The sequence below is a fragment of the Cornus florida genome, unplaced genomic scaffold (genome assembly GCF_030987335.1).
Source record: "Cornus florida cultivar Cherokee Brave unplaced genomic scaffold, ASM3098733v1 CherokeeBrave_3.0.0_Hap2_Chr03, whole genome shotgun sequence".
Classification (NCBI taxonomy): domain Eukaryota; kingdom Viridiplantae; phylum Streptophyta; class Magnoliopsida; order Cornales; family Cornaceae; genus Cornus; species Cornus florida.
In genome coordinates, this window is record NW_026775573.1 from 12,328,779 (window position 1) to 12,352,625 (window position 23,847).

General features: G+C 36.5%; 2 protein-coding genes across 5 annotated transcripts; both read left to right on the forward strand.

The window, feature by feature from the left end:
- Window positions 1–1,392: 1,392 nt before the first annotated feature.
- On the forward strand, window positions 1,393–18,725 carry LOC132299480 (leucine-rich repeat receptor protein kinase HPCA1-like). 3 transcript variants are annotated; one of them, XM_059796142.1, is made up of 19 exons: window positions 1,393–1,597; window positions 11,650–11,770; window positions 11,871–11,942; window positions 12,652–12,726; window positions 12,836–12,907; window positions 13,848–14,009; window positions 14,108–14,182; window positions 14,676–14,747; window positions 15,013–15,081; window positions 15,238–15,312; window positions 15,702–15,773; window positions 15,948–16,091; window positions 16,376–16,737; window positions 16,839–16,991; window positions 17,113–17,282; window positions 17,346–17,556; window positions 17,659–17,896; window positions 17,992–18,142; window positions 18,258–18,725. In XM_059796142.1, exons 1-19 carry the CDS (start codon window positions 1,516–1,518, stop codon window positions 18,564–18,566), a joined length of 2,685 nt encoding a protein of 894 aa, XP_059652125.1. In that variant the 5' UTR covers window positions 1,393–1,515; the 3' UTR covers window positions 18,567–18,725. The 3 variants fall into 3 exon arrangements, with proteins under 3 accessions (XP_059652125.1, XP_059652123.1, XP_059652124.1); XM_059796140.1 differs by having other exon boundaries at window positions 1,394–1,597; window positions 16,259–16,737; XM_059796141.1 differs by lacking the exon at window positions 1,393–1,597 and adding an exon at window positions 11,440–11,547 and having other exon boundaries at window positions 16,259–16,737.
- On the forward strand, window positions 1,616–4,921 carry LOC132299481 (uncharacterized). 2 transcript variants are annotated; one of them, XR_009480132.1, is made up of 3 exons: window positions 1,616–3,595; window positions 3,683–4,210; window positions 4,293–4,921. XR_009480132.1 is itself a non-coding variant. In XM_059796143.1 (2 exons), exons 1-2 carry the CDS (start codon window positions 2,848–2,850, stop codon window positions 4,039–4,041), a joined length of 1,107 nt encoding a protein of 368 aa, XP_059652126.1. In that variant the 5' UTR covers window positions 1,616–2,847; the 3' UTR covers window positions 4,042–4,921. The 2 variants fall into 2 exon arrangements, 1 of the variants encoding a protein (XP_059652126.1); XM_059796143.1 differs by having other exon boundaries at window positions 3,683–4,921.
- Window positions 18,726–23,847: the final 5,122 nt, after the last annotated feature.

The following is a 23,847-nucleotide window of genomic DNA, read 5'->3' on the forward strand; positions in this document are numbered from 1 at the left end:
AATAGCAAAATTGTTATTAAAATCTAAAAGTAGGACGAAAATATAAAAAATGGTTTGTTCGGCTAATGCTTTTGTTTTGTATTTTTATCTTTTGCTAGTGTACTGTAGCAAAACAAAAGTACAAAATTTGTTTGTTGTTATTTAAATAATATCGAAGTGCTTCCAAAAAAGCGGCCAAAATCAAAAGCATAAAAATGATGTTTTTGGTTGCTTGGCACAGTAGCAAATATATATATATATCTAAAATAATATTTTTACCTAGCTATTTAACTTGTTAAACTTACAACACTATTTACCAAACAAACAAAAACCTTACAATTACGTTATATGTTTTTGCTTCCAAAAACCTTACAATAAATTTACGTTAACAAACAAGTTTCGAAATACACATTCTAACAAAAAATAATTTTTTTATTTCGAATTAAAATAAAAATACAAAGTAAAAACGATTGCCAATCATATTCTAGAATCTAAGTAAACAAACTTAACCCGAGTACAAGGAACCCAAACTTGTCCAAGACGGAGGGGGACCCGGTAGACGCCTCATGAATTATACGTAGTGGTTTTACTTGGTCTCGGTGTGTAGTGGTTGGTAAGTCCATCAATCGTTTTCCTTATCATTATGATATGATAGCATGTGATAGCATCATACCAGACAACTACTACGATATGGCATTAGCTAATCCGTTGACCAAATAGTAAGTTTATTAAAATAATTTAATTATAAAAATTATTAAAATAAATAAACAATATTTAGAAAATAAGGAACATAAATTTGCATACCGAATAATTTAAGTGGTAAATTTTTTTTAGAGATTCAAACTTGAGATATGAGGTATCAAGTTCTAAAGTCTCACCGGCTAAATTACTCTATAGGGTTTTAAATTTTAACTTATAAAATTTTTAAGATATTTATTTTAGATTTTTACACACTAAAAGGATGAGATTTGAATTATACATATTTGACAAACGAATAAGTTAATTCATCCTTAAAAATACTAATACTAATAATAAATAAATGAAATAAATTTTAAAAATAATGACATGATTTACCTTGAAGGCTATATGAGTTGGGAAGATCAAATTTGACTTTAGTTTTATATAAACGTGGTTAAAACTATGACCTTACAAAGAAATGGTCGGCATATAGGTCAACTAATAAGAATTGGGACATAATTTTTATTGAGTGTGTGGATGAATATATTAACATGATTTTTTTTTTTTTTTTTTTTTTTTTAATGTAATAAATAAATTCTTCACATCAAACTGGCCCACTCAATTTAATTTGGTTTGTCACATGCATTTATTTGCTGATAAGGTTCTTCATCCTCCTGATGAAGAAAGAATTGAAACTTTAATGGAGACTTGGCGGGTGGATATTCTACTGCATAGAAACTCTGCATTAATGAATTGAATGAAACTCATAAACAGTAGGCCACTGTCATTAATATATTTTCTATAAAAGAGTGGTGAAGCAGGTTTCATCTTCATTGAGATATTTTCTACAAAAGAGTGATGGGTTTAAAAGTTCAGGTCTTTCTGCTGATTATTTCAATCCAAAGTGTGGTTACAAGAGTGGAGGCAGATAATCAAGATTGTAAGTTTGCTCATCTCTTATTCACATTGTTCAACTTCATTCACTGTATGATTGGTTCACCTAGTGTTTGTTGATATGTGTGTGATAGAGCTTCATTGCGTGCATGCATGCTTCTTTAGATTTAGCTCATTTTCAATCTTCTGATAGATAATCTCTGTTTGTGTGCTGAGAAAATGAAGGAAAAGTAAAGGAACTGTATGTTGATATGTGTCCTTTTGTTGAAGATAGATTCTGCGCAACCCGGATCTGATCTGACTTCCTGAATAAAGAGAAGAAAAAGTGATCCTACAAACACCGGTGTGTTACCGGTGGAGTAGGCTCCGACGAACAAGTCTGTGAATGATAATCTCTCTGGAGAAATCGAGATATTGAGTTAGGGTTTTTTGCCTACCTCCAAACGTCGATTAGCCCTCTTTATTTATAGGACTTGGGTCAGGATGTTACGTAGCGTCCACGTCGTCCTTAATCCTTATAATAATCTGTTGGCCTAATCCTTATCGTATTCTGCAATTCTTATCGTAATCTATAATCCTTATCTTAGTCGTAGTCCTTATCTTAGTCTGTAGAGCCTATCTCAATCTTATGAGATAGCGCGTTACTTTAACGATTTTCCCCTATCCACGGGTAATTAAATTATAATCATCAATTGCCCCCCGTTTCGGAGGATTGCTTGTCAAACCACCGGAACGTTAATTCCCAAATATGACATAATAACAAATAGCTGGAATTGTAGAACCGTTCACCCTGTATTTCTACAATAAGTTGGTTTGATTATGAAATAGTAGAGCCTTATCCATTAACTTGACTTAGATTGCCACTTCGCGGATACAGTCGGGGGTCGAGCTATTGAAATATTTGTAGGACCGTAGTTGCCTTTGAAATATTTGTCGTAGTGCCTCATTGGTAGGACCGTAGTGCCACATTGACAGTTTGTATATATGGCAGGCTGCCATGCTGGCAGCCTACCTTTTGGCACATAGGTAACTCATGCAGGGCTGCCAGTGTGGTTTTCCTATTCAAACTCCGAATCCTATTCTACCTTGTAAAAGTAAAATAGCCCGCAAAATAGCCCGCTGAGAGCTGTTTGTCCCTCACGAAATAGATTTCTATTAGAATTCCACCAGAAATACTTTCCTTATCTGTTTACGTTCTTCTGCTATAAACCGAGATGGTTCGAGTAAAATTCATTCAAATTACTTCCATCATCCAGAAAGCCAGGTAGTGCCAGTCGTAGTGATGTGGTAAGTTCCATGCCTTCGTTTTCTTCCTGCTTCTATTTAATTCGTTGTTGCTTTTTCCTCCAACTCAGTATACCAAGACCAAAGTTAGAAAATTTTATAGGTCACTGTGAAGCTAGGCTCTTGCATACAGTAGCGTGTGTTACTGCCAGCATGTTTTACCCAGAATCTAACACTATGTCAGACGAGGAACACCGCCAGTCTGATTCGGCTCCGTCAGAGACACATCTGGTACAGGATATAGCAGGCTCCCTTACCTCACAGGATCTAGATCGGATCAGGCAAACTTATTCAATTCCAGACAGTGTTGCTCTCAGACTTCCTTCACTTGATGATAGAGCGTCCTCCTTTTACCCAACTGAGATTTGTTTCTATGAGTCTGCTTTCATTGCCGGATTGCGTTTTCCAATCCCTCTTTTTATTAGGGAACTGTTGCGTCACCTTAATCTTGCTCCGACTCAACTCTCCCCAAATGCCTGGAAAACAATGATGGGTTGTTTAGTTCTGTGGCGAGCTTGTTGTAATACGTCGCTCACTATCCAAGAGTTTCTTCATTGCTACATTCCCAAAAGGGGTGACTGGCTGTACTTCTCCCCACGGGACATAATTCTTATCTCTGGAATTCCCCTTAAGTACAAACCATGGAAAAACAGTTTCTTTTTCGTTTCTGGTGATGGCTGGGAGTTCTTTCCTGAAGAAAGTGCTTTCCTACGAATAGGGACTTCCATTCCTCGTGCGTGGTGTAATCAGAATTCCACTGGTGAGTTATCCATAATGATACCCTCTTATGTTTTAAAACTCAAAGTAAATTTTGTTTGAGTTATTAACAGAGTTGTTGTTCTTTCAGGCGTTAAAGAGATTACCGTTTCATCTGATGATCTCCAGCGAATAAAGGAAGCCTTTAACTACCCAGTGAGGGACTGGTCTTCACTCGTGACACCTCAGACTTTGTTTACCCATGGGATTGGTCCTCAGCCAGTTGGCAAGTCCTTTGTAACTATATCCCGAAAACTTAATAAGAGGCTTCTAGCTCAGTTCAAAGAAGGCTCAAGTGACTTCCCACCTACTTTCCCCGCCAAGAGGAAAAAAAAAGAAGCCTACTATTACAGCACAAAGGGTCTTACCTATTTCAGTTGTTTCTCCACACGAATCCGACTCGCAATTCCCTCATCAGCGTGTGGATGGGACTATGCCACTCCTTACTGAAGCAGCGGTACTCCCCTCAGATCCCTATTCTTCAGCAGCATCTGTTCTAGGCAATGCTCAACTTGCTTTTAAGAAGACAAGCGAGTCTTTGTCGAAGAAGGATATGATGTATCTGAATTCACGCCCTCCAACTGAGATTGTAGACCGACTCATGCATGATCTCGCACGGGTTAACTCTCGCACCATCCTCTGTTTTTATTTAGCTTTTCTTTTCCTCTTCATTGTAACTTTTTATTCCCACGTGCGTACAGGTGAATACACACGCGTATTACTTGTCGTGTCTAGCTGTAAAAGGAGGAGAGCATTACACCAATATGTTGGCTTCTACTCGCTCCCAACACCAAGCCGATTTACAAGTGGAACGTGATAAACATGAGGTCGCTCTACAAGCAATGCGTGCTGAGTTAGAAACAGAACGAGCTTGTCATGTATCTTATGTGCAAAAACTCAACAAGGAGATGTCCCAGAAACTAATGGTGGAAAGAGCCAATGCAGTGGGTGAGTTTAAAGCCTCACCCACCTTCAAGGAGATTATGTCGAAGGCCTACTTTGACGGCTTCGAAGATTTTCGGAATCGTGCTGCTTTTGAATTTGCAGACCAAGACTTCTCTGTCATTCAACTAGATGAAGCGAGTGATTCCGAATAGGATAGATGTGTAGCCATTCATTTATTTGCTCCCATGTTTCTCTTTGTGCTTGAAACTTCTCTTTTTTTACAATCAGTTTCCATTTATATTTGTAGGGTTGATAAGTAGGAAGGACAGTTATGTTTTGCCATTGCAACTCCCGCATTATGTTATTTTATTGACATCTTTGGTCGGCTCATCCCTTTGATAAGGAAAGTAGATTAAGACGAGTTTTACTCAGCTCGTCTATGTAATGGGGTAAGTAGATGTATACGAGCTTCACTCAGCTCCCCCTTTAACAAGGGAAGTAGATTACTATGAGCTTCACTCAGCTCACCTTTTAACAAGGGAAGTAGATTGCTATGAGTTTCACTCAACTCACCCTTTAACAAGGGAAGTAGATTATTATGAGCTTCACCCAGCTCACCCTTTAACAAGGGAAGTAGATTGTTATGAGCTTCACCCAGCTCACCCTTTAACAAGGGGAGTAGATTATTATGAGCTTCACCCAGCTTACCCATTTAACATGAATATCTTAACATATCAAAATGATAATGAATTATTTGAAACAATGATAATATTTCTTTAGATGCTCAACATTCCACGGGTGAGGCAGTGGCTTTCCCTTTAAGCCCTCCAACCAGTATGTTCCTGGTCGCTGACATCGCGTAACTTTGTAAGGCCCTTCCCATTTGGGACCTAGTTTCCCTATGGTTGAATCCTTAGTTGCCTGAGTAACTTTGCGGAGTACTAAATCTCCTACTGAGAACCTTCTAGGCTTGACCCGAGCATTGTAATACTTGAAAACCTTCTGTTGATAGGTATCCATCCTAATCTGGGCTAGGTATCTCATTTCTTCGATTAGGTCCAAGCTTACTTCCAAATCCCTTTCGTTCTGCTTGGGCTCGTAGTGCTCCGTCCTAAAGCTTGTTAGGCCAATCTCTACAGGTACTACTGCCTTACTTCCAAACGCTAAAAGAAAAGGGGTTTCCCCTGTGGGAGTCCTTGCAGTAGTACAGTAAGCCCACAGTACACTCGGCAGCTGCTCAGGCCACAGTCCCTTTGCAGCATCAAGTCGAGTCTTGATCATCTGAAGGATTGTTCTGTTAGTGACTTCGGCCTATCCATTCGCCTGGGGATGTCCTGGCGATGAGAAATGAATTTGAATCCCGAGCTCAGAACAAAAATTTTTGAAGTCAGAGTTATCGAACTGTTTTGCATTGTCTGTGACAATCACTCTAGGAATCCCAAATCTGCAAACTATTGATTTCCATATGAACTTCCTTATATTGTTCTCTGTGATCTTGGCCAGAGGCTTAGCTTCTACCCATTTAGTGAAGTAATCAACCATAACAATGGCATGCTTAGTCTGCCCTTTGCCTTTGACGAGAGGGCCAATCAAGTCCATTCCCCATTGAGCAAATGGCCATGGTCCTGACATGGGAGTCATCTCCTCTGACGGTTGTCTCGGGATGTTGGCAAATCGTTGACACTTGTCGCACTTTTTAACGAAATCAAGTGCATCTTTCTGCATGGTGGGCCAATAGTATCCTTGTCGGATGGCCTTGTTTGCAAATGACCTACCCCCAGCATGGTTTCCACAAACTCCTAGGTGGATCTCCCTCAAAATGTAGTCAGCTTCCTCGCTAGAAACGCATCGTAAATACGGCATGGAGAAGCTTCTCTTGTAGAGCACCCCTTTGATAAGCGTATACCTAGCTGCCCGCATTTTGACCTTTCGAGCTTCTGTTCGGTCTGTTGGTAGCACCCCATCCTTGATATATCTGATGATAGGATCTGCCCATTCCACACTCAATATCGCTTGTTGCACTTCAATTTGTCTCTCCTGAGATATAGATGGTTCATCCAAATATTCCAGTGGTATATTCTTATTGATCTCAGGTTCTAATGCAGTAGCTAGCCGGGCTAAAGCGTCTACTTTCCCATTCTCTTCTCTTGGTATTTGATGAATTGAGAATCTTTGGAAGTGATTCTTTAATTCCTTCACCTTTTGTAGATAACTCTTCATCTTCTCGTCTCGTGTCTCATATTCCGCTTGAACTTGTCCAGCGACCAGCTGGGAGTCGGTGTACACCTTTAATTGCTCAACCCCTAGGGCATTTGCCACTTTTAATCCTGCTATCAAGGCTTCGTACTCTGCTTCGTTGTTGGTTGCTTTGAAACCAAACCGAAGTGCGTATTGTATATTTTCTCCCTCTGGGGAGACAAGAACAAGCCCGGCTCCGCTAGCCTGAGCAGTAGATGACCCATCCACGAACAAGTCCCAGACTACTTCTGGGCCCATCTGCTCACTTAAACTTGGTTCTGTCAAAAATTGGGGTTGTTTCTCCTCTTCTGGAGGGGTAAACTCAGCTAAGAAATCAGCCAACACCTGAGCCTTTACTGCTGTTCTTGGCTTATACTGAATGTCGAACTCCCTTAACTCTACTGACCACTTCATCAGTCGACCAGAGCTTTCTGGCTTATGTAGGACCTGTCGAAGGGGTTGATCTGTTAGGACCACTATCGTATGTGCTTGAAAGTATGGTCTCAGTTTCCTGGCGGACACAATTAAAGCAAAGGCCAACTGTTCCATCCTTGGATATCTTTCTTCCGCACCCCTAAGTGCTTTGCTCACGAAGTATACTGGCCTTTGGACCCCTTTTTTTTCTCGTATCAGAGCTGAACTGACAGCTGTCGTGGAGACTGCAAGGTATATGTATAGTTCCTCTCCCGGTATGGTTCGAGACAGTAGTGGGGGAGAACTAAGGTATTGCTTTAGTTCTTTGAATGCCTACTCACATTCTGGGGTCCATTCAAAAGCCTTCCTTAACACACGAAAGAAAGGTAAACACCTGTCAGTTGACCGAGAGATTAGCCTATTCAAGGCAGCAATCTTCCCTGTTAGTCGTTGTAGATCCTTGGTTGATATTGGCGATCTCATGTCAATGACTGCTCGGATCTTCTCTGGATTGGCCTCAATTCCTCTTCTGCTTACCATATATCCCAAGAACTTTCCTGAGGAAACCCTAAAGGCACACTTGCTGGGGTTGAGTTTCATCTTATAACTCCTAAGTACCTCGAAGGTCTCCTGCAGGTCAGTCAAATGGTCTTCAGCTTTTAAGCTTTTCACCAACATGTTATCGACATATACCTCCATGTTTCTACCAATTTGATGCTTAAACATTGCATTCACTAGCCTCTGGTATGTTGCACCAGCGTTCTTGAGCCCAAACGGCATTACTTTGTAACAGTACAAACCTCTATCAGTGATGAAGGCCGTTTTTTCTCTATCTGAGGTGTACATAGATATCTGGTTGTATCCAGAATATGCATCTATGAAACTTAATAGTTCGTGTCTAGCCGTTCCCTCAATGAGCATATCGATTCTTGGGAGAGGAAAGCTGTCTTTCGGGCAAGCTTTGTGAAGGTCGGTGAAATCCACACATAGCCTCCATTTTCCATTTGCCTTCTTCACTAGGACTACATTTGCCAGCCAGTTGGGGTAGTACACCTCTTGAATAAAGTCGGCTTTTAAGAGCTTTTCCACCTCTTCTGATATAGCCTGATTCCTTTCTGGAGCAAAAGTCCTCCTCTTTTGTCTGACAGGTTTGAAGTCAGGATTTACATTTAGGCGGTGCTCCATGATAGTGGGGTCTATACCCGGCATGTCTTCATGTACCCATGCAAATACGTCTTGATTCTTCCTGAGGAATTGAATAAGTTCATCTTTGATACCTGGGGGGAGTAAAGACCCTATACTCACTTTTTTCTTGGGCTCACCAAGGATGACCTCTTCTAGCTCCTCTGTAGGTTCCGCTCTATGAAAGTCTGGTTTATCTTTCCTTTCCAGCCCTTCAATCGTAAATGCCTCTTGCGATTTTATTTTTCTGAGAGAGGCGACATAACATTCGCGAGCCATTGTTTGGTCCCCTCTTATCTCTCCCATACCATATTCAGTTGGGAAACGCATCAGGAGATGGTAAGTGAACGTGATTGCTTTCATAGCATTCAATGTCGTTCTCCTTAGGATAATATTATATGATGATGGGCAGTCCACCACTACAAAGTCCACCATTACAGTGACCTGCTTTGGATTGGCTCCTGCAGTAACTGGAAGGGTAACTGCCCCCAGTGGATATACTTTGTCGCCTGAAAATCCCACCAATGGTGACTTCATGGGTCGGAGCTTCTCTCGGCCAATTTTCAATTTCTCGTACGCCTTAAGAAATAGTATGTCAGCCGAGCTACCATTGTCTATTAATATTCGTCGAACAGTGAAATTAGCAACGACCATGGAAACTACCAGAGGGTCATCATGGGGCTGGTGAATTCCCTTGTCATCTTCTTCAGAAAAGGTTATGACCGGCTCCTCAACTCGAGGTAATTTGGTTGGAGGACTTGTCATTCCAACTTCATTCACCTCTGAAAAACTCTGAATTCTCCTAGCATGAGCCTTCCGAGCTGAACTCGTCTCACCACTACCAGCGAAGCCACCCGATATAACTTTGATCTCACCCATTGGTTGGTGTTGAGGAGGGCGATCATCTCGGCCCTCCCGGGCTGGGTTGGAGCCTCATTTTCCATTTCTAGTTGTGAATTTGCGTAAATGACCTTTACGAACAAGGTTCTCAATCTGGTTTTTGAGGTCGAAACAATCCTCTGTGTTATGTCCATGGTCCCAGTGAAACCTACAGTATTTATCTCGAGACCTCTTTGTTGGATCAGCTTTTAGCTTTAGTGGCCATTTCAATGATGCGTCATCTTGAATCTGCAGAAAGACTTGCTCTACAGATGTATTTAGGGGGGTATAGTTATTATACCTGCCTGGGCTCGCTGGGTGGCGAAACGATCTGTCAGCCTGGTTGTTTGAGAATTTCTTGTACTTCAATTCCCTTTCCTCCCTAGTGTTAGGTGCTGGCCTCTTCTTATTTGACCTCTTATCTTCACCATCTTTGTTTTTTCGTGCATTCATAGCATCGTCAGCGTTCATGTGCTTCCGCGCTCTAACCATCAACTCTGTCATGCTTGTAGGGGCTTCCTTTGATAAGGAAAATAGGAACTTAGAAGTCTGTAGTCCTCCCATAAAGGTTGTGAGGGCAACCTTGTCGTCCACCTCTTCAACTTGTAGCATTTCAGTGTTAAAACGACTTATGTAATCACGAAGGGACTCTCCCTTCTGCTGCTTCACATTAAGTAAATGTGTTGCTGGTCTCCTGTGCTTCTGCCCATCGATGAAGTGTCCTATGAATTGTTTGCTCAACTCTTCAAAGTTTTCAATGGAGCCTGGCTTTAATTTATTGAACCAGAGACGAGCCCAACCCTTGAGTGTGGTAGGGAAAGCCCTGCACATAATCTCGTCCGGTACGGCTTGCAAATACATAAGAGCTTTGTAGGTCTCCAAATGGTCGAGAGGGTCCTGCGTCCCATCGAAGCTCTCAAGAGTTGGCATCTTGAATTTGCTAGGTAGAGGACAACTCATAACAGCTGGGCTAAAAGCTAGGTTAGTCTTTTGTACCATATCGTTCATTGCAGCCTGGCCCTTCCCTTTCATCGCTTGCATGACATCGTCGACCTTGGCTTTCAGATCCTGCAACTCTAGATCGAACTGAGTGGTGTCCTCAGTCTTGTCTCCAATATAACTAGAAGTATCTCCACGGAGCCTGGTGGTATTCCGTTCAGGGGACCGATGGTGATGGCTCCTCTGTTGACCCCCTATTTGACTAAGCTCAACATCGTTGTTAACCCTACGGGAGTCATCGTTGGGTACTTCACTGTTTCTCTCCTCGTTGGGGGCGGCTAAGCGTTGCAGAATCATCGCATTTTGCTGGACTAACTGGTTCACCAGTTGTTCCAACGCTGCGACGCGTTCCTGATCATTTGGGATGACGGGGGGTTGCCCCGTTGAAGTCCCTGCATCAGAAGCCTGCAACCCTTCGCCCTCGCCAGCAGCCAGACCAGATCGCAATAGAACCATGCTTTGTTTAGAGAACAAAAAATTTTCCCACCGACGGCGCCAACTGATGATTATAATTTAATTACCCGTGGATAGGGGAAGATCGTTAAAGTAACGCGATATCTCATAAGATTGAGATAGGCTCTACAGACTAAGATAAGGACTACGACTAAGATAAATGTTACAGATTACGATAAGAATTGCAGAATACGATAAGGATTAGGCCAACAGATTATGATAAGGATTAAGGACGACGTGGACGCTACGTAACATCCTGACCCGAGTCCTATAAATAGGGAGGGCTAATCGACGTTTGGAGGTAGGCAAAAAACCCTAACTCAATATCTCGATTTCTCCAGAGAGATTATCATTCACACTGACTTGTTCGTCGGAGCCTACTCCACCGGTAACACACCTGTGTTTGTAGGATCACTTTTTCTTCTCTTTATTTAGGAAATCAGATCAAATCCGGGTTGCGCAGAATTCATCTTCAACACCTTTCATTTTTCCTTTTAAAGAATGAACAAGTCAAATCAACTGTGTCTAAACTAAGGTTGATATTCTCTTTGTTTCTTAAATTTTTAGAGTATAGACAATTAAGTTTTAATAACTTCCTTTGTCCACAATTATCATAATTATTTGTTTGTTTTTTTTTCGGTAATTATCATAATTATTTGTTTGTTCCAAAGAGAATAATCTTAAAATCTGATTTAGAAACTACACTCATAAATCATATCGCTCAGGCGGCATATTACTGAATACTGACAATTCTTTCTCTTTTAAGGGTTTGATAATAAATAAATAAAAGAAAAAGTAAAGTATATTCAATATGTTAACATGGTAATATGAGTTATTGTTTTCAAAGTTCTCCTCAAAATTCCACGGCTCACGATAATGCTTGTCAGTTATCGATTTCTTCTGATGGTCAGTTAGTCCAGAGTATATTTGATAGTTTATCTATGAAAAAATTGGTTTTTGGTACTCAAAATAGTAAAGTAATTTTTAATTTCTGAATTTGTGCTGCAGTTGCTCCTCTAAAATCTCTCATGGATGGCTGGAAGAACACACCATCCAGTTGGAATAGCTCCGATCCATGTGCCAATGATTGGGAAGGAATCGGGTGCACCAAATCACGCGTGACTTCCATGTAAGTCCTTGGCTTGTTTTCATCATGTTACTGCTAATGGAAAATAACTTATTCTGCCTCTTCATATATTTGAGATTAACCTGACCAATTTCAATTTCAGAACACTATCAAGCATGAACTTGGCTGGTCAGCTGTCTGGAGATATTCAGTCACTATCTGAGTTACAGACTCTGTATGTGTTCCATGCTCACTCTTCCTCCTCCCTTACATGGAATCCAAATTGTGGTTCTTCGTATATACTCGTGTTCACAGCAAAATTTGTGACCCCTCGGACATGCCAAATGTTCTTGTGTTCACAGCAAAATTTGTGAACTCCTCGAACATGCCCTTGTGGACTAAACATTTTAGAAACTCATTAGAGTAAAAATTTATCTCTTCGGGGTTAACTTTTTCAGGTTTTTTTATTAATTTAAGGGATGTTTGTATGTCTGGGAGAAACGTAAGTAATCTGCTACATTTCATTCCAAATGCTACCTTAAAAATGACCATTCAAAGTCCTATGTGTGACACAATAAGGAACAACCACGATGAATTTTTCTTTGTTTCTGTTTAATTATTTTGCATCATATTATATTATCTTAATAAATTTCTTATTTCAGGATATGGCACCATGACTAATGGTGTTATAACTATATTTTCCCCACTAATCCCCCTATCTTTCTCTCTCTCACGTGCACGCTCATGGAGGCATGCACACAAAAACAATATCTATGCATGTATCTATTTCTCTTCAATGCAAATAAGGAAAGTCTCTTCACCCACTACATGAGTGTGATTATTCCTTATTTTACTAATAGAAGCTGTTTGAAATGGTCTTTTAATTTTCATTTTCCTGGAAAAATTAGTGAAACTGGTATTTGATTATCTGCCTCTGTGTACAGGGATCTATCATATAACAAGGGCTTAACAGGATCTCTTCCCTCATCAATTGGAAATTTAAAGAAGTTATCAACCTTGTAAGGAAAATTTTATTGTTTTAATAAAATAATAGCTGATAATTAAATGGTAGTTACAATGCTCTACCAATTAAATGATAATAAACCAATTGATTCTACTCTGCATCAGAATTCTGGTTGGTTGCGGTTTCACTGGTCTGATTCCAGATTCAATAGGATCTCTCCAGCAGCTGGTTTTCTTGTAAGGATTTCAAATCTGGTATTCTTGTTCTATTTTTGATGTGAGAGTTAATGAAAATGAAAATGTCAGATGTGAGTTTTGAAATATTACTTGCATTTACAAATTTTTACCTTAGTTGACCGTCTGTTCCAGAACTGTGACTCCAAGCTTGTCGCTAAGAACGTTTACGATTGAAATTCCTTTGTGATACAGGTCTATGATGGTGTTATGATAGATTTGGAGCTAATATGATTGCAAAATCAAACTTGTTGTACAACACGTACAATAACTGAAATTATTTCATCTTCTGGAATAATTATACTAGAGTGAAACCAAAAAGGTTATATACTGAAGTTTAAAAGCCTTGACAAATAAACAATGACTGTTTTCCTTAATTATGATTGTAACGAAAAAAACTATCTTAAAGAACTGGCCTGATCAATGCTTTCTTAATGTATATGATTTTGATTTTAAAAAATTTATGAACTTTGATGCACTCTTATTGTACAGAAGCTTGATTTGAAATAAAGTTCTACAAAAAAATTCATTTCAAATTTTATTTTGTTGCAAGATATTAGTTTTTTCTACAAATTTTATACCTTGTATATATGTGTGTTATTTGAGCATTTCCTATGCATCGGAAACTTTTAAACCTGATGAAGACAAGCACTTCCTCCATCATGCCCCTGAACCTAGCTACTTCCGCACACACTCTTGTTACTTGCTTTCAAGACTACACAATTGCACAAGGGATCTAATTTGTGATTCTTTCAATCTATCATCAGAAGCTCCATTATTTTAATTTATATGAGTTGTGCTTTACATGTTTGTATTCCACAAATTAACAGCTGAAAGGTGCCAGTAAGTAAAGTGACTTGGGATTTTTAGTACAGTTCCATGTCTTCATTTTTTTCTTTTTCTTTTTTCTCTTTTTAATAGTTCTTCATTTTATCTTCTGCAGGTTTCTAAATTCTAATAGCTTCAGTGGACCAATACCACCTTCCATTGGAAATCTATCAAATCTACATTTGCTAGATCTTGCTGATAACAAACTGAGTGGAACTATCCCAGTCTCTGACGGGACCATACCTGGTTTGGATATGCTAGTTCAAACGAAGCACTTGTAAGTTCTATAATCTTAAGTATGTTTGAGCTACTAGTTCCTATTACTTTGATCTTTACTTTCTTCCTAGTAATAATCACTAAATATGTTTACTACAGTCACTTTGGAAATAATCATCTATCCGGTGAAATTCCACCTCAGCTATTCAGCTCAAACATGACTCTGATACATTTGTAAGTTCCATTGAATTGGCTACTTATCACAAGAATCAGTTGTATATTACTCGAGCTTCTGCATAAAATAATACATTGGATACGTTTTACATCTTTAAGGTTTGCTTACCTGCATATTGACTAGGAGAAAAGAAAAGTAGCTAGATTTCATGCTGAAAAATAATATATATGAACATAGGAAAGATATAGACGACTTTTCTCTCTCTCTTTTTTCTTTCCCTATGGATAATATGCCACTTTTTTTTTATTTTTTTTTTATTTTTTTTATCAGTTTTCCTGTGGATACAGCCCCTTCAAATTACTTGATATATCTGAATTATGCGTATCTTGGATTTTTTTATTTTGTGACATTTTCTTTTATCTGACGAGGAGTGTTAAATTTAATACAAGCATCTATTCTCATACGATTTTTTTTTTTTTTTAAATCTGGACATTAGTTTCAGTATGGTCATATAATCATACATAATATATATATATATATATATGTTTACAGGCTTCTTGATAGCAACCAGCTAACCGGCAGCATTCCTTCCTCACTGGGACTTGTGCAGACTTTGGAGGTGGTGTGAGTATTTCTGTCACATACTTGAGCAAAATTAAGTTGAGATTCTTGCAAACTGTGAATTTCCATGAGGCTTTCGTATTGAATATCTTGTGTTAACAACAGACGCCTTGATAGAAATTCATTAGGAGGACCTGTTCCATCAAACTTTAACAACCTTTCACATGTCAAGGAAAATATTTTTTTTTTCCAACTTAACGCATTTCTACATTTTTTTTTTAAGAATTCAACATTATCCTAGTCAATATTTCTGATTGTTCACTTTCAGGTTCTTGTCCAACAATAAACTCACTGGTCCACTACCAAATCTTACTGGCATGGATTCCCTCTCTTATGTGTAAGTAGCTGGTATTACTGAAAATTCATCTTTTAGCTTCTTGTTCTCTCTTCCGAAACAAATGCCTTTAATTTGCTGTTATTTTATTTTGACAATTATATCAGTTAGTAGTGTTCTCACTTTCTATTCTTCAACCGAAATGTTATTAATTTGCAGGGATATGAGCAATAACTCATTTGATGCATCAAGTCTTCCTCAATGGGTTTCATCCCTTCCATCTTTGACAATACTGTAATCTCTCTCTCTCTCTCTCTCTCTCACACACACACACACACACATAAAAGTAGCTCACATACAACTTGAATCAAGGAGTCTACGAACTGCATGGGGATGCTGCACTAGGGACTCGTATTGTATTGAAACACATTAATCATGCCTTTTCTTTCAACCTGAATCATGTGTCCTAAGCCATCTCCTTGACAATGTAGTAGCTTCAATTCTGAATATGCCACTCCTTACTGATCTTTGCTATACATATCTAAACCATCTAAGCAACTTTCTTTATTATTGTCCTCATTTCTTGGTGAATGAACTTATTGTTAAATCTCACTCACTCAGTGTAAAGAAGAAGATTTGAGGTGTTCTTTATAAAATATAAGCTACAAAACTTTTCATGGCAGAAAGATGGAACGGACGAGACTTCAAGGAAAAATTCCAGTTGAGCTCTTCAGCCTTTCTGGATTACAAACTGTGTAAGTATCAGCTTAATCTCATATAATGCTGCATTTAGTTTGTTAAGTTTTGGGGAATCCAGATAAAAAAACCATGCAAATTCCTGAGATTTCAACAGAGCGGATTCTCATTATATGTTTACATTATGATAGTGGTGGTAATGAGCAAACTTCATTTTTGGCTTGTGATGACAGCATACTAAGAAACAACCGGCTTAATGGCACCTTGGATATTGGCTCCAGCCATAGCAATCAGCTGCAACTCATCGATTTGCAGTCCAATCTCATTTCTGGCTTTACTCAAAGAGCAGAAAACAATATTGAGCCGAAAACAATAATGTAAGCTTTAATATACCTCTGTTGTTTTGGTCATTTTCTCTAAAGAACTGACCATTACATTATTATTTGGAAGTTCAAATGACAGGATGCATTACATTAATGTAAGCTATAATTTTCTTTTCATTTTTATAAACCACATTGCCGTGATTCTCAACTATTTGCTGCAGTCTTTTAGGCAATCCAATTTGTGAGGAAACAAAAATAACAGAAAAATACTGCACCATTCAACAGTCCAATATTTCATTTTCAACACCACCACATAATTGTGAGCCTGCTTCCTGCAGCTCACATCAAATTTCCAGCCCCAGCTGTAAATGCGCATATCCCTACACCGGCACCCTATTTTTCAGAGCTCCTGCCTTCTCAAACCTGGGGAACTCGAGTGTCTTTATTCCTCTCCATGACAATCTAATGCATTCTTTGAAGTCGCATGGACTCCCAGTGGATTCAATTTCTCTGAGTAATGCAACCAAAACTTCGGATGATTACCTTTTATTGAGCCTAGAAGTTTTTCCATCCGGCCAAGAACATTTCAACCGAACTGGAATTTCTCAGATTGGGTTTGTGCTGAGAAACCAAACTTTCAAGCTCCTAAGCAATTTTGGACCCTATTTTTTCCTTGGTGACGTCTATTGTCAATTCTCAGGTAATTAAGTTTTTCTGTTGAATAATTTGTAGCGCGGATGATTGTTCTCTCTCATTGTGATTCATCTGAGTCTCATTCTCTCCATCTATATTGTCATGCAGAAGAATCTAAACAAACAAATAAATCAATTATCATTGGAGCAGCAGTTATTATCATTGGAGCTGTTCTTGTGCTATTGTTACTCTTTGCAGGAGTTTATGCTTTCAAACAAAAGAAAAGAGCTGAAAGAGCTACTAAACGGAATGATACTTTTGGTAAGATAAGAAATGAATTGTGAAAAGCGTTTTCCAATTAAACTTATTATGAGAATTTTTCGCTCTTGAAATGATTGCTAATCTCATCAATATTGTCTGTTCTTTTATGTAAATCGACCAGACAAGGAAAAAACAAAAATATTATTTGAGCTTGGAGTTCCTACAAAATATATGGACAACAAGAAGGGCCACGAGTTGCAAGTATTCGACTTCCAAAGCATAGTGGTTGCCACAAACAATTTCTCAGATACAAATAAGCTTGGAGAGGGTGGTTTTGGATCTGTTTACAAGGTAAATTCTGGAGACTCTCTTATCAAAATGATTTGGATATTACAATTTTTTACCATGTCTCAGGGCAACTTCCCCGATGGAGAAGTTATAGCAATAAAAAGGCTTTCAAGGAGTTCAGGACAAGGATTAGTGGAGTTCAAGAATGAGATTTTACTCATTGTCAAGCTCCAACACAATAATCTTGTTAGGCTTCTGGGATGTTGCATTGAAGGAGAAGAAAAACTGCTCATCTATGAGTATATGCCCAACCAAAGCCTGGACTCCTTCTTATTCGGTTAGCAATTTTCAGTAATTTCAGTTTTTTCATAATGTGGATTATCAATTATAAGCTCATATATATATATATATATATATATTCTACAAATTCCATGTCCAGATCCCAATAAAAAGTCATCCTTAGATTGGAAAAAACGTGTTGCCATCATCGAAGGGATTGCTCAAGGACTTCTTTACCTTCACAAGTATTCAAGATTGAAAATAATCCATAGAGATTTAAAAGCCAGTAATGTATTACTTGATGAAAAAATGAACCCAAAAATATCAGATTTTGGTATGGCTAGAATATTTGGGGAGAATGAATCTGAAGCAAACACAAAGAGGATTGTTGGAACATAGTGAGTAAACATTACATCTACAAATATTTTTATGTTAAGCATATTTTATTTGTATGCACCCTTAAATACTAACAATTTCTCAACTATTGATACAGTGGTTACATGTCTCCGGAATATGCAATGGAGGGTCTTTTTTCGATTAAGTCTGATGTGTTTAGCTTTGGAGTGTTGTTGCTTGAGATTGTAAGTGGAAAGAAGAATCATAGTTGCTGTCATTTTGAACGCCCACTGAACCTTATAGGATATGTAAGTTCCTTAACTGCATCTTAATTTTGTCTCCAATTTTCTCGTCAAAACTATTTGATTTCTTCTCAAAGTTTGACATCCATGAATTTTTCTGTGAACTTGGATTATATTTCAGGCATGGGAATTATGGAGAGAATATAGAGGATTAGAGCTTATAGACCCAACATTGGACAATTTATTTCGACGTAATGAAGTGCTGAGATGCATTCATGTGGGTCTCTTATGTGTACAAGATAATCCAATAGATAGACCTACCATGTCAGATGTAATTTCTATGCTCACTGAGGAAACTAGAGCACTTTCTACACCTAAACAACCAGCCTTTTTCTTTGGTAGGAATGTGCTTGAGGCAGATATTTCCAAAGGCATGCCAGAAAGTTGTTCTTTCAATAATGTGTCAATTTCAGAGATGGAAGCTAGGTAAAGGTACCGATGATTTGTTTGCATTATGTATTCATAATACTTTATATTCAGTTTTCCAATTTAACAGCAAAGTTGTATGAATAAAGTGAATTTATTATGTGTCCAACTCTGTTTATAAGAAAGTTTATAGTATTAATCATTTTTCTTTTATTTTGAGATATGTTGTTTCTCAATCACTACTAGTTTTTGTAGATTTTAAATGCTTCTGTTCATGCAGTGTACCTCTTTGCTAATAGTTATTCATCAATCATGGTTGATACAAAACCTGTATAAAGTAAGGCCACATTAGCTGTGGCGGTGTTGCCCGAGTGATAAAGGGTCGGGTCTTAATTGCCCCACCCTATGATGCTAGGTTTGAATCTCTTTCCCCTAATCTCTACTAACTACTAACTATCCGATAACAAAAAATAAAAAAGAAAAAAAGATTCTAGAGTGTTTGTGTTCCAAGATCAAGAAAGGGTGGAAGAAGACTTCTCTAACTAGGCAGGCCCCATTTGGATGAAGGTAACCACAAGTGGATTATTATTTTGGTAGATGTACCAATCAAAGAAGCATACGATTTCCAAACAAATTATGGTCTTGACACTGATAGAGACATGAAAATTCCATCAAAAAACTTGCATTGTGAAGTGTTTGATTTTTCTACCACTCAACTTAAGGAGCATATTAATAAGAACAAGGCTAATCAGTAGACTTCGTAGATCGAATCAAATCAGAATCATTGGATTAGTGAGACTAGGATCGAGGAAAGTGTGGCAAATAATTAAATGGCACATGAGAGTAAACGAATTAAACCACAACCGTTGCTGGTCTTACTTGGGAATATTGTTAGGACAAAGTGACATTATAATGTAAAATATAAATGCGTAAATAAAAGACATAAAACACTGTCATGGGTTTTTCATATTTAACCACTGACATAGTTATACAATACGATGACAAAACTACCATTATTGTTTCAACAATGCTGTGTCGGCGAAATGGTCACTTTGTGACAATGCATGTAGGAATATCCATACTGTTTAAATAAAAGGCAAACTCTCTAAGAAGAAGTTACCATTGGAATTAGTGCCAAGTGTTTTTCATAACATTAGTGAGATTTTGATATAATTTAGTAAAATTAATTAATTTTAGATGGGGAAACGTTTTTTTTTCCAGCCTTCTTTTTTGATGCCAATAACAGAGCATTTTTCACAAAGGAGCATTTGTAGAGTTCATCATTCCAAAGAAAAAACTCTCTAGAGTTTATTAAGTGTGCGTTTGGATGGGATGATTTGGAGGGATAGGGAAAGAAAAAAAAAAATGATAGGGCTTGAAGTGTGTTTGGGTGGTTTAAAAGAAAAGAAAAGAAAAGATATGGAGAGACAGGGAGGGATAGGTATACGTCATTTCATATGTCTTAAAAATTGAGAAGATACGGAAAAAAATAATAGTGTTTAAGTAGTATTTTTATAATTTCGAAACTGTCCTTAACAATAAAAAAGAAAAAATTATTATTATACTCATATTCCTTTTATTTAAAAGATAAGATAATAATTTGGTTGATATATATAAACATGTATATTATCATTTCATTTCTTTTGTTTTCTATCTATCCAAACATAAATAGAGGTTATTGATATCATTTTTTTTCCTTTTATTTTCTTTCATAATAAATATTATCCTTTCTTTTCTTTGCTTTTCTGTGTATGCATCCAAACAAAGCCTAAGGCTATGTTTCGTACTGTGGAAAAGAAAAGAAATGATAAGATTAGTTATGAGGGAAATGGAAGGGGGAAGAATAATTTTAACCCCTTGGTTGATTAATAAAGGAAAAGAAAGGTAAGAATAATCATTGTTTGGGAAAAAAAAAGAAATGAAACTATTTTGATAAACTTACTATTATACCCTTTTATATTTTAAAAGATAAATTTATAGATTTAACTAGATAAAACTACATTTACACAGAGTTAGGAACCTTAAATAACAAAATAATCTATTTTAAAAGTTTATTTTTCACTTTGTTTTAATTAAGTAAAATAATTATACATATATTCATCAATAACTATTGTTTAGGTCCAAAATGCCCTTCAAACCCTTATTCCAAAATACTAAAAATTTTATTCACCTAAAATATTCAAGTACTTTATTTAAATAATTTATTTCCTTTAACTTTAAACTATATTGCTGCAACTTTCATATATACACACACGATAACTTATACAAATAATAAAAAAGATTCAATATAATAAAAAAGGGGAAATCAGAGGTTAGTCCCCAAAAAGAAAAATAGAATTAAACGTAATAATATATAAATCGTCTTTGCTGTGGTGCATGCCTTGAGATGATCATCAATTTTTTTGCTCAATTAATTACACTTGTTTAATAAATTAAAAAAAAAAAAAAAAAATTAATTGCTAGTGTATCATTTACTGAAGCAACCATTTAGTTTTTTTATGATCTCCTTCTCTCGTGCGTGTGTACGGTATGTATGTGTGTGTGTGTGCGTATATATTCATTGAAAAGTTTTCACATTTGCAGGTTTATATTGATATAAATTAGGAGATATGGTTAAAGTTATGTGCAAATAAAATTATATGTGTGTGTGTGTGTGTGTGTGTGTGTGTGTGATGAATTTCCACTTACTGAAAAATATATATATATATATATATATACATAATGAATTTCTACTAAATTATTTCTATATTTCTAAATTGATATTTGCAGGTTTGAGCCGATATGGAATAGGAGATATCGTTAAAGTTTTTTTGCACAAAATTTATATAATATATATATGTTGTTTTTTATTTTATTTATTTTGGTAATATATACATCATATGCAGAAATGTCAGGTTGAAAGTCAACTCATAAATCTTATTTTTATAAATTCTATGAATGAAATAATTATTTGATTTAGGAAGGATATCTTGAAATAAGAGCTTGGAGGATATTTTGTACCTAAATAATAGTTAAATCAACTAAATTGAAAAATTAACTTTAAAAATAGACTAATTTATTATTTAAGACTCCTAAATCTATTTAAGTGTAATTTTCCCATTTAATTATGTAATATAAAAATAAATAATAATTTGATAAAAACATTATTGTTCTTTTGAATTCATGTTATATCTTTAACTCATATGCTAGATAAGCAAAAGAAATGTATGTTAGATAGGTAAAAGAAATGCTACAATTTTAATGCAAATGAGTTAAATTAAAAGTTACTAATAAAAGATAAACAAAAAAGATGGACTATTTTAATGCAAATGAGTTAAATTAAAAGTTACTAATAAAAGATAAACAAAAAAGATGGACTAGAGAGTAGAGAGCTGCATAATACTTACGTGACAAATGCATAAAAAATATGAAACAATTATTTCAGTGATAAATTATATAAACTTCCAACAAATAGGATGCAGAAACAATTATTTATGGGCCTCAAAATTATAGGCCCATGGATGAGGGGCCACCAGGAAAAAAAATAATAATAAAAATAATAATAATAAATAAAAAATAAAAAATTAGTCTATCTATCTCTATTCTCGTTCTCAACTCTAAGCTTACCCCCTCTCTCTCTCTCTCTCTCTCTCTCTCTCTCAGACACTGCAAACTACAAAATCTACAAGAATTAGAAGTTTAAAACCCATACATTTCAATTTATCTATCTGTCTGCAAGAATCAAAAGTTCAAAACCCAGCATATCATTTCAGATTGTTCAAAAAATCAAAACCCATATCTTTCAGTTTCCATCGCCCGCTATTCCAGTTCGGGTTTGCCGTTCGCAAGCTTCAGCCTCTGTCTCTCAACTCTCAAGCTTGCCCCTCTCTCTGTGCAACTGCTAACTTGTATGTATGGGTTTTGTTTTATTTTTTTTTTCTAAATCAACTAATCAAGCTCTGTAATTCTTGTTTTGCAAACTAAAATCAAGTGTAATCTTTATTTTGTGTAAGGGTAAATTTGGCATCAAAAATAATACATTAAGCCTCTCTTTCTTTTTCTTTTCATTTCCTCCCAAAAATGGGAGGATAAGAATGTTACTATTTAAATCTTATTATCTTACTAAAATCATCCCTTTCTTTTTAACCATTTAACCATTTATGTTTAACATAATTTTTTAATCATGCTCTTATCACCTTTTCTTTCCTTTCCTTTCCTCTCCTCCCTTTTTCATGGCACCAAATTGACCGTTAAGTCTCACCTTTCCTTTCCACTCCTCCCTTTTCCATTGGGGACCGTAAGGTCTAACGAGAGGTATAGAGTTTCATTCTATCTCAAATTGAAAAAGTGCTGTTAGCATTTATTGAAAGAGACAAAGACGTTAAATAACCCATTTCATAAGTACATAATGTTATTACATGGTAGTCACACTCATCAGTCAAATTGTGTGTGTATTCTGCAATTCCATTGGCCACGACTTTTCTTTATCTAACTCACCTCGCCCGGTAGCATTCCAGAGTGGTCCTCCATTAACATCACTTGTTCAAACATCACAACCTTCCATCAATGTCTTCCCCAAAACCAATCATTTTAGTTGGAAATTTTTTGTAATTTCATCATCATTCAGTGGCATAATTGTCATGGAATGTTCAGAAATTCAGCCTAATTATGGTTGTGTTTGGTCATCATGGATATTTTTGTTGCTCTTTTATTTAGTTTCGTTTTAATTCACAGCCTGTGGCCTAATGATATCTTCCTTATCTTTATAGTGAAAGATATAGTGTTAACGTCTTCAAAAAAGTCCCTGCAACTTATAGTCAAATACTTAATGATCATAATAGCAAAATTGTTATTAAAATCTAAAAGCATGACGAAAATTATAAATAAAAAAAAAAAAAAAAATTTGGGTTTGTTCGGCTAATGCTTTTGCTTCATGTGTTTACTTTTACTAGTGTACTGTAGCGAAGCAAAACTAAGAAACATGTTTGATTTGTTGTTATTTAAATAGTACCGAAGTGCTTAAAAAAAAAAAAAAAAATGGAGGTCAAAATCGAAAGCATAAAAATGATGTTTTTTGTTGCTTTTGCACGGTAGAAAAACACTGTTCAAAAAACAAAAAAAGCTAAAATGACATTTTTAACTAGTTATTTAATTTTTTAAACTTGCAGCACTTTTTATTAAACATGTTTTTATATTTTTGCTGCTAAAAACCATGCAATAAATTTATATTACTAAACAAGTTTCGAAATAGTATTGAACATATTCTAAAACAAAAATAGTAATTTTACTCGGCTCAAAACAAAAGCACGAAGTAAAAGCGATTACGAAACAAGTCCTAAATAAAGAAAACAAACTTAACCCGACCC

Bases quoted from the DNA above. Each gene is read 5' to 3' on its own strand.
- LOC132299481 (XM_059796143.1), top strand. From the start codon at position 2,848: ATGCCTTCGTTTTCTTCCTGCTTCTATTTAATTCGTTGTTGCTTTTTC. The intron at 3,596-3,682 runs GTGAGTTATCCA...TTGTTCTTTCAG, and splicing joins GTGTAATCAGAATTCCACTG to GCGTTAAAGAGATTACCGTT.
- LOC132299480 (XM_059796140.1), top strand. From the start codon at position 1,516: ATGGGTTTAAAAGTTCAGGTCTTTCTGCTGATTATTTCAATCCAAAGT. The intron at 14,183-14,675 runs GTAAGTTCCATT...ATATGTTTACAG, and splicing joins AACATGACTCTGATACATTT to GCTTCTTGATAGCAACCAGC. The intron at 15,313-15,701 runs GTAATCTCTCTC...TTTTCATGGCAG, and splicing joins CTTCCATCTTTGACAATACT to AAAGATGGAACGGACGAGAC.